General features: G+C 44.2%; 1 protein-coding gene across 4 annotated transcripts in view; it reads left to right on the top strand.

Annotated features, from left to right (window-relative positions):
- Positions 1-283: 283 nt before the first annotated feature.
- The window catches only part of HSPA4L (heat shock protein family A (Hsp70) member 4 like), a 53,652-nt gene continuing 39,176 nt past the window's right edge, over positions 284-14,759 (top strand). For 2 of the 4 annotated variants that reach the window (XM_072624579.1, XM_072624577.1), the window contains exons 1-3: positions 835-1,141; positions 12,150-12,207; positions 14,294-14,438. In XM_072624579.1, coding sequence (XP_072480680.1) covers positions 1,035-1,141; positions 12,150-12,207; positions 14,294-14,438 — 310 coding nt within the window. In that variant the 5' untranslated portion in view covers positions 835-1,034. Of the gene's footprint in view, positions 371-834; positions 1,142-12,149; positions 12,208-14,293; positions 14,439-14,759 lie in introns of those variants that run through there. The other 2 variants (XM_072624581.1, XM_072624580.1) reach the window with 2 other exon arrangements.

Genomic DNA, 14,759 nt, shown 5'->3' with positions numbered 1-14,759 from the left:
GGTGGAGATGGGTGGCTGCATTAAAGGACGGGGGCGGGGTGCTTGCTCTAAGCCACCTGGACCCTTCCTCCTTCCTCCCATCCAGTGACCCCCGTCCTCCATCCTCGCACCCCGTCACCTCCATCCCCTCCTCCTCGCTGCTCCACAAGGATAGTGGACCCCGATGGGAGCGCACCGGCGCGGGGGGGGCGGGGCGGTGACGTCACAGAGCCCCGGTGACCAGGGCCCCGGATCACACGAGCCCCGGGCAGAGGCGCGGGATGGGCCTGAGGACAGAGCGCCATGGCCGGCGCCCGCTGACACCTCCCCTCCCGGGGCAGCGCCGCAGCCTCAGGGGGTGCATGGGGACGCGGGGGCCCGGCTCCGGCTGGTGGGTGCGCTCGGTCCTGGGGGAGCGGGGGGCCCGCTGACTGGGGAGAGGGGGGTCCCACGTTGGACGGATGGGGAAAACGAGGTCCCGAGGATCTGGGGGGACGGGCCCAGGAGGCCGCCGCTCCAAACCCGCGCAGCCGCAGCCACCTCCGCAGAGGCCTCCACGGTCCGGCTTCAGACGCCGCAGGCGGCGGCGAGCGAAAGAGCCCGGGATGACCGGCTCCGCCCCCGAGCAGGCCCCGCCCCCCTCCTCGTCCCTCTCCTCGCCCCGCCCCTTCCCGTCCCAGTCGGGCCGCCTACGTCTTCGAGATCTTTCTCGAAGCCGGCCTCCGCGGTTGCCCGAGCGCCGACGGAAGCTGCCGAAGTCGAGGCGGGTGGCCGCGGGGAGGGGGGGGAAGGGAGCGGGGGCTCGGAGCGGAGGCGCGCGCACCTCCCCGGCGCCCGAGCGCGCAGGCGCAGAGCCCAGTAACCGCCGGTTGGTGGCCGCCGAACCGCAGTGGGGGAGAGACGCTCCGAGGCAAGCGGCGGCGACCCAGGCCCGGCCCCTGCCCCCTCCCGGCTCGGCCCCGGCCCCGGCCCCCGGCTCACCCCCGGCCCCTCCTCGCCCCTCGCAGCCCCGACGGCGAGCCAGCACCTGGCGCCCCTCCCTGCTCGTTGGCAGCATGTCTGTGGTGGGCATCGACCTCGGCTTCCTCAACTGCTACATCGCCGTGGCGCGGAGCGGCGGCATCGAGACCATCGCCAACGAGTACAGCGACCGGTGCACCCCGTGAGTGCGGCGCGGCCCCGAGCCCGGCCCCCCGCCCCGGGGCTCCCCCAGGCCTCCCCCCCGCCCCGGCGCCTCCGGGCCCGACCCCCGGGCTGCGGGTGACCCCCACCCCGGCGCCTCCGGGCCCGACCCCCGGGCTGCGGGTGACCCCCCGGCGCCTCCGGGCCCGACCCCCGGGCTGCGGGTGACCCCCACCCCGGCGCCTCCGGGCCTCCCCGCCCCCGGGCTGCGGGTGACCCCCACCCCGGCGCCTCCGGGCCTCCCCGCCCCCGGGCTGCGGGTGACCCCCCGGCGCCTCCGGGCCCGACCCCCGGGCTGCGGGTGACCCCCACCCCGGCGCCTCCGGTCCCGACCCCCGGGCTGCGGGTGACCCCCACCCCGGCGCCTCCGGGCCTCCCCGCCCCCGGGCTGCGGGTGACCCCCACCCCGGCTCCTCCAGGCCTCCTCTCCCGGGCTGCCCCCCCTCCCCGCCGGTGTCCCCGGGGGTGCCGGGGCCCAGGGGAGCGCCCGCCCTCGGTCGGCTCAGGGTCCGGGCCCCAAAGGAAGGGTGCTGGGGCGCGGCGGGGTGTTAGTGTGCGATCCGCTGTGACCTTGAGGAGGCGCGCGATGGCCCCAGTTTGGGGGGGCCGAGGCAGAGTCCCTCCGGCCTCCCCGGGTGACGCCATCGTAGGCATCGGCCTAAAGCGGGCGAGGCTTTGTCCCGTGTCCCGCGGGGACCCGGCGCGTGCCCCCCCTGCTGGGGCCGACGTCGGGGGGCTGCTCTTTCTGGAGCCGGGGACTCCAGGCCTCCGACTGCGGGCTTTTTTAGAACCCTGAAGCGGGCTCGGGGGACCTCATTGTAACCGCGTGTGGTCTCTGCAGCCGCGGGGCAGGGGGCACAACTTGTGCCTCTTTGTTTTTCCTTTATCCCCAGCCCTTGGCACAGCCCTGGCACACTGTGGGCACTTGGTAAATACTTACTGATGGATTGAAATCCTCCTCCTGGTCACTGCTCGACTGCCCTTGGGCAAGTCCACTGAACTCTGAGCCCCATTGTCCTGTGTGATGGGAGGTGGATGGACCACGACTGTGTGACCTCTAGGAAGCCAGTGAGGGTTCGAGAGGAGGTTGACGTTTGTAAAGAGAATCACAAGTGAAAACAGGAACTGATAAATTTATAAAGTGTTGGAAGTTATAAAACACCTTATATACGTAGTCTCATCAGGTAGACCACCCTGGGAGGCAGGTGCTTTTATTACATATCCATTTTACAGATGGAGAAGTAGGCTCACAGAGGTTGTGACTTGCCACTTAGCTAGCCTGAGGCAGTATTCCGACTTGGTGCTTTTGTACTCCAAGGCCAGAACTCTGTTCCCTACACCATAGCAACGAAGGAAGCTGTGAGTTTGGAGGATACCAGGGCTGGGCAGTGTTCTCCACCTATACTGGTACCTCCGAACACTAAGGGCTTTGGAGGCTCCTACCACCTGGCTGCCTACCTTTCTATCCTTGGACATTCATTCTTTCCACAAACATTCCTTGAATGCCTATGGTCTGAAAGGCAATGGGGCCCAATATCGGCTAAAACATCCAGGTATTTCACACCAGACTTTGCATTAGATGTTCTCTAAGAAAAAAATCAAATCAGTTTGTCAAAAAAGGAAAGCATCTCTTGATTATTTGTGTCCAGTAATATTTCAGTTTTTCAAACTGCAAATGTTGTTTAAAAAAGAATTATTTAGGAACTTGAGTCTGCTACATTGCAATCCACAAATCAATCAGCAAAAATTTATTAAATGCTTAAGTGCCCAGTGCTGTACAAAGCTCAGGAATACAAAAAAAAAAAAAAAAGCCTGCAGTGTGCACCCTCAGTTAGCTTAAATTCTAAGACCAGATGTATATAAATGGGTAATATGTATTAGAAGCCACATTGAAGCTAGGCATTCTACACAAAGTCTGGTATTCTGTCCATTTTAGTCTCCTACGTCTTACCTAATTCACATGGCATCTGTTCTGTATGGACAATTTATTCTCATGAAATAAAAGAGGCCCATAGAACAAACTTGTGAGACCACTTGTCGTCAGAGTGCTTAGGTTTTAGCTGGATGTATTATTGTGGGAACATGGACAAGTTAATAGACTTAGCCTTGCAATAAAGTTGAGATTCTTGTGCTTCCCCTCTCCTCTCCCCCACCTTCGTGAGGGCCAGAACTGTTTTGCTTTTTGTCAGGTACCCCCAGTGCCTTTCACTTCAGATCCTTTGAAGCAGAGTCCTAAGTATTGAGCCTGGAGATCTGTGCTCAGCTGTCTGTTAGAACTGCTCTTACTAAATGGAAAGTTTCCTTTTGCTCTTAAAACATTGCTTGTTTGGGGCAGCCAGGGGATGCCATGGTGCATAGAGTGTGGGAACTGCAGTCAGGAAGACTCATCCTGAGTTCTAATCTGGCCTCAGTAGCTGTGTGACCCTGGGCAAGGTACTTAACCCTGTTTACCTCAATTTCCTCATCTGTAAAATGAGCTGGAGGAGGAAACAGCAAACCACTCCAGTATCTTTGCCAAGAAAACCCCAAATGGGGTCACTGAGAGCCAGCTGCTACTGAAACTAACAACAACGTACTTGATTGGTTCAGGAGCATCTATAGGTTAAGCTTCTGTTGTCAAAGTTTTGTAGCCTCCCTAATTCATTTCAGCCCCTAAACGCTGATTGAGGGTCTTCCATGTGCAACATTGTGCTGGGTGCTAGGAATGTTTCAGGAGAAAAATGTCTTCAAAGAACATGAAATCATGCCACATACACCATAGTGTAACTCAGGGTGCCTGGAAATGTGTTTTTAAGAGGAAGTAGGAGAGGTAACTAGTGAACTGGATTTTGGAGGAAGGGAGGGGCAGTTTTTGTTCCACTTAAGGGCGGATGGTGAAGGAAGGAAAGACATAAAGGTAGAAAGCAGGATAAGATTTCTTCAGAATTGAAGATGCGGGGGGGAGACCCTGAGCTGTATAGGGAGAATTTTTATGTTTATAGAGGTATATAAGGGGTGCAGTGGAGTCAGGAAGTCACTTCAGAGCAGTGTGACCCTGAGCAAGGTATTTCATCTCTGTCTGTCTCAGTTTCCTCTTTGCTCATCTGTAAACCGAGGATAAAAATGGCACCTACCTCCCAGATTTGGTAGTGAGGATTAAAGGAGATGAATAATTGTACAGGACTTGGAGCAACTAGAAAAGAGAATGATTGGTGGAATGATGGTAGGGGTCAAGGTGGAGAGTTACTTTACCCTTACAAATCAGGAGTGGGGGTGGACAGAATGGGGGAGTCAACTTCCTGCCTTATTTTCTTTACCTCTTTTCTTCACAGATGTTAGTGCATCATGTTTATAATGATGTAAAGGTCTTTTTCATTTTAAAAATTCCATCTTGTATTTATTAAGCAAATTGTACTGGGCCATGAGAATCCACAGATGAAAAATCCCTGAACCAGCCTCTGCCCTCTTGGAATTTGTATTTAGCCAGAGGATATGGTGTGTAATCCTATAAGAGGTAGATAACTAGGGCCCCTAGTGTCATTGATATTTGTTGACTGTTGAGCAGAATTAATCTCCTTGGGGACTAGAACTGTTTCTCTTTTTTGGCTTTGAATCACTAGTGACCTCCATGTTGTAAGCATTTGATAAATATTTGTTGAATTGGGGAAAGCAATGTTTGAGCACTCCCTGTTCTGATGTTAGAGAGTGCCTGTTTTTAAATCCCAGATGAGGTATATACTTTCCCTAAGACTGCTTCCTTTTAATTTTGGTTCCAAGGAAATCTCTGGCCTAGAAATCTCCTTCCCAAGCAGATCTTGAACTCTTCTTTAAGTGAGTCTTAGCCCTCTGGGAGCACTGAAGAGTTATGGGACTTGCTTTTGGGCACACCAATTCAAAAGCATCTTCCAAAGTGAAATGGTCCCGGTCCTCTGAGATGTTGCTACTACCAAGTGTTTACTGATATGTGAGTGAGGATAATACAGAAAGTAAAAGCCGGGGGTACTAACCCCTGGAGGAGTCAGGACTTACCAAGGAGTCCCTAGGGATGGAAGTGAGAAGGCATCATGTGGACAAGCAAGGCACAGAGACTGGGGATAGAATGTTGCGTGCAGGGAACAACAGGCCAGATGGGTTGAAACTGAGAGGTGGAACTGCTCTGTGGAAGGGCAGGTTCCTGCCAGATGGGACCAGCTCACCACTTAATACGTGACATACTTCCTCCTTGGAGACAATGGGGGGCCGCAAGTGAGATGTCTCGAGGCCCACTCTTCTGCCTCTATTAAATTCGAGGAGATATGAGATTTAATGTGTGTGTCCTCTTTACTTTTCCTTACCTCTTATCCTCACAAATGTCAGAGATCTCCTAATGAAAGTATTGATAAATCAAAATTGTTGACTAGTAAATGTTGTTCCACATCCAACTCAATAATGATGGTAATAGCTAGCATTATAAAGCACTTCAAGGTTGCAGAGCACTTTGCAGACCATCCTAGAAGGCAGCTGCTCTTCCTCTCCCTATTTCACAGATGAGGAAACAGTGAAAAAGGTCAGGGTCACAAAGCCTAGCAAGTATCAAGGTACGATTTGAACTCAAGTCTTTTAAGGCCATCACTCTAATCACTATGCCCCTAACTTTCTGAGTAACAAATGTAAATTCTAACATTGTTTATGGACCATGTTTTTAGAGACCTCTCCTGGCTTGTTTCTTGTAGGTGAGCAGTAGGTATTAAGAAGGTTTGATGAGATTCTCACTGGGTTTTGAAACAAGGTTCATGGTATTAAAGTTTAAATTTTCTCTCATTTGCCTTTGTGTTATCCATAATATCCTTTTTAGAAAAACCAACCAGGAGTTCTTAATGTGAGGTTCTTCAGGAATTGTTTTAAAATTATTTTCATAACTTTGAATATAATTGGTGTTCTTTGTAATCTTATATATTTTACTTGATGCATTTAAACATTACTCTGAGAAGACAGGTTTGTAAAGACTGCCCCAAAAGTCCATAACACAAAGAACATTAAGAACCCTTGTCTTAAAAAATGCCTTTGACTTTTACGACTTGAAAAGTATTGTTTAAGGCCTAACTTTTGTATAAAGAAGGTAGTTAAAAATAGCAATGTGTGCTTCAAAAAATACTTTAAAAATTAGCAGTAGCTTATGGATCTGCTTCTTTAAAAGTAATTTATATATTTTTAGGAACCTAAAAGTGAGGGGCATATAGAAATAAATGGAGTATAAGTTACATTAACAGACTGGGAAGAAAGGACAAGATTTCTGTTTCTGAGTAATAAATGATAGTTCTAACATCCTTAGATGTTAGGCTACACTAATCCTCCATTTAGGATATTTCATAAGAGTCATGACCTAGATATCTTTATTTAGGCAAAGCCTGACCTGGTCTGACATCTAATTGAAACTTAGAGTCCTCTTGTTGTGAAATAAGTGGAGAAAAGTGTCCTTTCTTCCTTCCATGGTAGCATTTTAGGGAAAAAACTGGTTCATTTTTAACCAAGAGAGCTGCCTGGACAAGTTGGATGGACCAACTTCCACTTAGTATTCCAGCAAAATTCTGAAATTGGCATGAGACCAAATAGTGATCAAGAAATACAATGAGAAATTCAAATAACTAACAGTTTCCACTCCAGAACTGCACAGAAGGTAAGCAGCCTGGGGGCCACTGGCCAGCACATGGATATCACCCAGCCTCCATACACTTGTAACCTGCAGAGCTGTGTCCAGAGGCAGAAAGAGTAGAAAAGACCCAAGGGAGAGACAGTTGGAAGTGCTGGCAGCCCAGAACCACAGAGAAGGTCCTAAAGATCCAATGCTCGAATCCCAAGATTCAGGGAAGTCTAATTTAGAGGTGAAGGGATGGGGAAGGGGGAGGACCCACCCCCACTCCACCCTTACTACACAAAAAACAGAACAGAGGAAAGAACCTGCCTCAGAACAAAGTCCCAATTCTGGAACTAAAGATGATTGATGAATAAATTAATGAAAACATCATCCAGGGTCAACAAGTATTTACAAATCTAAAGATTCCCAAAAGCGAAGACCTAAATAACGACTACAGGCAGAGGCTTAAGGGGGAGGAGGGAGGAATGAATTTTCAGAAAGAACTATATGAGTAACTAGAAAAAAGAAATGAGATAAAAAGTGAAATAAAAATTCTGGAGGAAAAAATTTGGAAGAACTTAGAAGAAAAACTTATAACGTGGAAGAGAACTCAGAAAACCATGCCCCAAGTGTTGGACTAACTGAAAACTAGGATAAGCCAAACATGAGACTGCAATCAAAAGCTAGAAAAAAATCAAAATGGGAAACAGGGAGGAATTAATATGAGATCAGATATCAAGATCACCTCGAAAGCAGATCAAAAACAAGAGTATTTGAGAATCGTTGGATTCCCTGATAAATGTGATTAATTAAAAACCTGTACCCTATATTTTAGGAAGTCTAAAATGAAAACGGCCCAAATTGATGATTGGGAGCAGAGGGCAAAATGAAGATGGAATTCCTTAAAGCATCTCTGAAAGAAGTCCCAGGAATGTCAGGGGAAAAATTCAGAGCCCACATCAAAGGAAAAAAATATGAATATCTGCAAAGAAGCAGTTCAAATATTGAGACCAAAGAATCACACAAGACCTGGAAATTTGTACTATCAGACATCTTGGAATTCAGTATTCAAAAAGGTTTATGACCACAAATAACTTACCCTGCAAAGCTTTGCCTTTTACAGGAGGAAAAATGTGCCATTAATAGAAAAGAAGACCAGACCTGAGAGCTTCAGAGAAACTTAGAAAGATAAAAGCTTTTTGAGCAGTTAGAAAGAAGCTCTGTGATGATGTTGTGATAACATTCTACTTGGAAAGGAAGCCGTGTCCTTTCAAAACCTTAATGTCTTCAGAGGGATTTAAATTGAGGGAAGAATATCAATTCTAGTATCAATAATATTGAAAGATTTAATAAGAAAAACAGATTCTGAGGGGTGGATTTCTTATTTTCTGAGCTTGAGGGCAAAGAGAATGGAGGGTAAAAGGAGGAATTATGCTGGGGGTGGTGCTTGCTATTTCTCATAATTTGGGGAAGTTTGAGAAGAACATAGAGACATGAGGGAAAGCAATGGGAAAATGAGCATTAGATGAACTTCACTCTAAACCGAAACAAAGAAGGGATAAACACAATGCATCATCAATCAACATGGGGTGGGGAGAACCAGGGGCAGGTTACAAAGGATAAAAATCCTAAGGATGGGATAGCTCTGAGGAAGGAAAACTTTCTGATTCCGACTCTTCAGGAAGTAAAAGAAGAAAAAAAAGCAAAGAGCTAGAACATAAGGGAGGAGTACCTTAGACCACTTAGACACTTGGGGAATGGCTGAACAAATAAAGAGTGGTGTGATGAAAGATAATTTCAGAAAATAATGGAGAGTGAAGTAATCAGAACCAAGAGAACAGTTTATTCAGGGCTAGGAACGTCGTATTGTAACAGACCATTTTGAAAGATGGAAAAACTGATCAATGCTGCAGTGACCAACCTTGTCTTTAGGGGACGTGAGGTGAAGCATGTTGCCCATCTCTTCCCAGAAAGGTACTGGAGGCAAGGTACCGAGGGAGACTTTTTTGGGTACAGCCACTGTGAGTAGATGTGCTTAGCTCGACTATTTATATGTTACAAGGGTTTCTCCATTAATTGGGGAGGCAGAGTCAAGGCCATAGTGATGCCAAAAGGATGGCCATTGAAACATCTTTTAAAATGCACAAAAGAACTGGAATTACTGTTGTGCTGTAAGAAGTGATGAAGTGGACAGTTTGAGAAAATTTGTGTGAACTAATAGAAATTGAAATGAGCAGAACCAGGAGAGCAAGCTCTGCAATTATGTGGTTAAACTTTGGATCACTAGAGGGCGCTGCAGTGGATAGAATGTCCGGCTGCAGGTCAGGAAGACTCATCTTCTGAGTTCAGGTGGGTGACCCTGGGCAAGTAGAAGGAAATGGCAAACCCCTCCAGGATCTCTGCCAAGAAACCCCCAAATGAGGTCGTGAAGGATTGGACACGACTGAAAATGACTGAACCAGAAGAAGCTTTGAAAGACTTTAGGAATTGTACATTGTGATAACCAACCATGATTCCAGAGGACTAATGATGAAACATGTTACTCAGCTTCAGTTAGGTCAGACACTCAATTCATATTAAGATCTTGGGGGTGGGAAATATGTGCAGGTGGGAATTTGTTTTGTTTGAGTATGCATGTTGGTAATGGGTTTTGTTTTCCAATAAAATTTGACTTTAAAAATGTATAGAGGACAAAATCATATGTATAGAAATATAGCAGTTCTGTTGGTGGTGGCAAAGTATTAGAAACTGAGGGGATGCCCATCAATTGGGACATGACTGGATATGATGAAATACTGCTGTGCTGTAAGAAATGATGCAGGAGGCTGGTTCAGAGAGGCCTGGGAAGATCTTCATGAACCGTGATGCAGAGTTAAGTGAGAGAACCGGGAGAGCGCTTCATACAATAACAGCTGTACTGTAGAGATGATCAACAGAGTGACCTCCCACAATTCCAAAAGACTCACGAGGAGACATTGTCACCCACCTCCAGAGAGGAGTGCCAGTGGAAGCATTTTTCTTTTTCTTTCATAACATGATGGTGAATGTGGAGATTTGTTTGCCTGAGTTCATATTGGTAATAGGTTTTGTATTCATAATGGATGGGGAAGGGGTGAGGTAGGTGGAGGGAGAGAATCTGAAAGGGGAAGAAAATGCACAGAAGAAACCCAGAAGAAGCATGGACAAGCAGGACCATTTTTGCACTAACTTGTAGAATATATTTGGTGACTTACAGCATCAAGCAGCATGGGGTAGAGAGGCTCACAGTTGTCTGGAGGCCTCTTTTTGCCTTCCTGGCACATGTGGACAAGTGTTTTTGTGGGGAAGAGGTAGGGGTATTTAAGTTCAGAATAAAACTTTTTCTCATGAGCTGATTCTCGTAGAATGTATTATATTGTGATAAGTTAATAAGTTTTATATTTCCTCTTTTGAAAATCACCTGGATTGTGCTTTGGTTCTATTTTTATTTTCAAGCTGCAGGACCTTGGCCAGTCAGTTCAAAACAGGGTCTCATTTTCCTCATCTGTGAAATGAAGGGGTCAGCCCAGATGATCTCCAGGGGTTCTTGTCAGATCTAAAGTCATAGGATATATTTTTTCCCCATTCAGAATCTTATACTTCATGATTTTATAATGTTAAATTTGTTTTGTTATAGTGTTGCAAGGCATAAGATGAATTTATTTTTTTAATTCTTATGCAGATATTTGCAATTTTGACATGCCAGCAGTAAGCTTTTATTTTTAACATTTCACCAGGTAATTTGTATTTTAAAAAACTTAGAGCTCAGTGTTCAGCCATTCATGGCATTTAGAAAAGCTAGAAATTGTGTATCTTCCAATCAGTTGAATTTTTAGGTGTTAGTCAAATTCTTGCTGAGCAAGATTCACTTCTGTTTTATGTCTTAAGTTTTCTCATTATGAGATTCTGTAAAGCAGGGGTGCCTGAGGGTTTTTATGTCAGGGACTCCTTTGAGAGTTTGGCTGAGACCCACTGGACCCCTCTTTAGAATATTTTTTAATGCATAAAATGCTTGGGATTACAAAGGAAATACGTGATATTAATTGTCTTTTGATCTATCTCAACAGTAGAGAACGTAGAGTTTTCATTAATAACTTCAAGAAAATTATATATTCTAACTCATTTTACAGATAAGGAAACTGAGGCAAATAGGGTTAAATGACTTGCCCAGGGTCACACAGCTAGTGATCTGAACTCAGTCAGATGAGTCGTGATGTTAAGGGTGTTATAAGAAGGTGGATATTAAACATGCACTGAAACATGGAAAGATGTATGACGTGATGCAAAGCTAAACTGCAAAAGCGGAAATACCTGCATGCCCATACACAGGCACATGCAGACACAAAGTGAAAGTGAGCCCATTGTTATATATCCTGGGGGCTTGTTACCAGCTCTGTGACCCTGGGCAAATCACTCAACCTTTTTTTTTTTTGCCTCAGTTTCCTCATCTATAAAATGGAGATAACATGACCAACCCAGGTTGTTATGAGGATCAAGGGAGTGTAAGGCACTGTCATCATTGTTGTGTTGTTCAGCGTTAAGCCTTTATGGAAGAGTTTATTCCTTCTTGGATGTTTCTTTATGATACTCTCAACCCTGATGATTGCTGTCCCCTTTTTCTTCAGTATTCCTCTAGGCACTTAATCTGTGCCTCTTAGAGCAGGCTGTCTCCCACCTCAGTTGTTTGTACTTGTCTCCTCCCCTTTGAGATGGATCACAGCTCCTCGAAGCAGGGGCTTGGTCTGCTACGACCTTGTGTTCCATGTGGTAGACGTTGACTGCTTGGTAGCTTGCCAGGTACTCAGTTTGTGTAATTGTTGAAAATGTTCAGAATTGTGATACCATAAACTTTCTTGGATCTTATAGAAATTTTTGTTTGTAAAATGTAATGCATTGAATCTGCTTTTCATAGCCATAGTTATATGTAGTAGCAATAAATATGTCTTGGGGGGAGGGAGGGGGTGGTGGGAGGTAGGGAGGGGGAAAAACATCTAAGTTTTATGGTAGTGATTGTAGAACATTAAAAATAAATAAAGATTTATATAAATAACTTGGTGGTTGTACAGGTTAAGTTTAGATTGAGGAGGAAATTGTAATTGGTTTTGATCTTTTTTCTTTATATTCTCATACAAGTTGTCTATTGTATATTTTATTATATATTGGGGGTTCATTGTTTAGAGGGAGTTTGTTAGATAGAAATAAAAGAACTGATGTGCCCTCTTTAATTACATAATTATATCAGTCTTTGAAGAGTTTGTTTATTTTTATACTCAGGTGCATAATAATGACAAAAATACTAGAGGAAGATTTATTTTTTTTCTTCCCTCCTGAGTTACCATTAACTTTTAGTAAAATCTGACTATTTCTTTTTTTTTAGGGCATGTATATCTTTAGGATCGAAAACTCGAACAATTGGGAATGCAGCCAAAAGCCAGGTAAATTAATTTAATTTTGGTAGTTGCTTAAAATCACATATCCTTTTGAATTAAATATGGCATTATATGAATTGTGGGAAAATTGTATTTAGGTTAAGTTGGAAGATCCTTACTAATCATACAAGTGGAAAAGGGAGGATAAAGAAAATAAACCTTAAAACGTGTTACATTTATTTTTTGAATATAGTATTTTAATTCTTAATTACTGTATCTTGCACACACCCTCCCCCCAAAATCAGGCTTTGAATGAAGTATGAACATAGCCTGAAACTGGTGTTACATAGACATTTTTCCACTTAACCTTTTTTTGATCTATACCATGATCAGTGTAGTGTATTTTATTATATTGGTCAGAATAGTTCACAGTTAGGGTGCTGAGCTAATGCGTGTTAAAAACATTGTTACTAGATGTTAAGATCTATGTATTTTATGCTGTAGAACTAAAGCCTCGTCTGTGCCTGAAGGGTTTCCTGACAAGAAGCTCCACCTAAAGGGAGGATATTAGGAAAAAGTTAAATGGAAAATTAGAGGAACTTCCTAATAGGTGTGGATAATCGAAGTTGCCATTAATTTATACAGAAGATATTTCTAAACATTTGGGGTTGTGGTGGCTATTCATCAGTAAAAAAACATATTTTATACTTTAGTATTATAGCTAATTTTCTTTTCAGCCTAATTTTCTTCAGTTTTAATATCTGAGTTCTCCTGAGTTTTAATGAGCCCCTGAGACTTTTCCCCTCTCTTTTATTGAAAAGAAAAGGTAAAATAGCATTGATTTTCCTGAGAATTTTCTTCCCCCCCTTCATTATTACCAATACACAGACTTAATTAACTATTTTTTATCCTGAAGCTCCACTTATATTTGTACATGGGGTTTCTATTTAACTTGTCTTAATATAAATTGAGCTGGGGATATTTTTCTCTCTTTCCCTATCTTTCTTTGTATCTCTAACCTTTTTTGGGGGGTGGGGGGAGGGTAGTTTCAACAAATAAATAAGGTTGTTTTCCCATAAATAGTTCTTGAATTTGGAAGAAAAAAAATTAAGCTGTCAGTTCCACTCCAGCATTGGGCTCTGAGCTCATGCAGGCCTACTGCATATGGACGTGATAGTTTGGCTGAATTTTTGGTACATCTCAGAATTTTTTCTTACACTTTCTGATGGAAGCAGTCACATTGCCTTTACTGAACAGCAGCCCGACTTGACAGTCTTAGGCAAGATAGCATTACGCTAGCCTTATGATGGTAATTTTACTATGTTACCTCTGGCTTCCTTTTTTAGATTTGAAAGTCATGGCTGCCTCTCTTTGATCGAAAATTATGGCAATTTGTATTTTGATTTCTTCCTCACTGAACTTTAAAAGTAGTGTGTATCCCCTGTAGGGCATATTTCTAAATAAAAGAAATCTGCTTTCCTGAAAGTCTCATGGGATCATAGATTTAGGACTTTATGGGACCTTAGGAGTTGGAAACAAAAATTGAATCTTCCTTTGAAGGGAGGTAGAATTTAGCAGAGATTGGAGCGGGGGAGTGCAGGTGGGAGGAATAGCCAGAACCAACCTGTGCCTTTGTTACTGTGATGAAACCTAAGAATTGTCCCAAGGTCATTGAGATTGTTACTTAGCTACCGCTGGTCATGGAGTAAGTTAGCCTCAGAAACAGGTCTTCCCGGGCCTAGGTCCACTCTCCCACATTGCTTTTCTTTTTGTAAGTAATAGGAGGAGACAAAAAGATGAAAAATAACTGGCAAGAGATGGTGACATAAAGATGATTATAAAAGAAACCCTGACATTCACAAATTTTTCCTTTTGAAAAAACATTCATTTTTAACTTTTTCTTTATTTTATCAGAGCTGGAGCAAAAACTTTAAGGAGCTGTGGGGTAATAAAAATATTTGTGCCATTGTTATATAATTCATAGTTTTTTGAGACTCAATATGTAAGAATTTATTAACTGATTGTTAATGCATAGTCAGAAATTTGTTTTATTTAAAAACTAGGTGTGCAGAAAATGGGGGTTTTGTTTTTTACTTGTAATAGGCAAAACTCTGCTGGTATACTTTGATTAATAAACGTATTATTTTAACAGATTGTTACAAATGTAAGAAATACCTTACACGGCTTCAAAAAACTTCATGGACGGTCTTTTGATGATCCGATTGTGCAGACTGAAAGGGTCAAGCTTCCCTATGAGCTTCAGAAAATGCCAAATGGAAGTACAGGAGTTAAGGTACCTGCCCAGGGCAGTAACTCGATAACATCAATCATTGAAAGATCCAGCTGTGGGGAAATCATTCTACTTAGTCACATTTTCTTGGCCACTAAAATAGTTTCACCCAGATTTTTAGTTCCTTTCTATTCAAGTTATTAAAAGTACATAGACCTTTTTTGAATAGGTTTTTGAGAAGCCAAAAATATTTCTAATTGATCATTATTTTGCTTAATTTAATAATAAAGCTGACTTTGGAGAAATTGCAGGGTGGGAAGGACCAGGCTGGTTTGTGGCTCGCCTTTGAGTGTTGCTTTGTTGTGGTTGTTGCCAAAGCATCTTGAGA

Source organism: Notamacropus eugenii, chromosome 7 (assembly GCF_028372415.1).
Source record: "Notamacropus eugenii isolate mMacEug1 chromosome 7, mMacEug1.pri_v2, whole genome shotgun sequence".
Taxonomy (NCBI): domain Eukaryota; kingdom Metazoa; phylum Chordata; class Mammalia; order Diprotodontia; family Macropodidae; genus Notamacropus; species Notamacropus eugenii.
The sequence above is the reverse complement of the archived record's forward strand: the minus strand, read 5'-3'. Positions and strand labels throughout refer to the sequence as shown.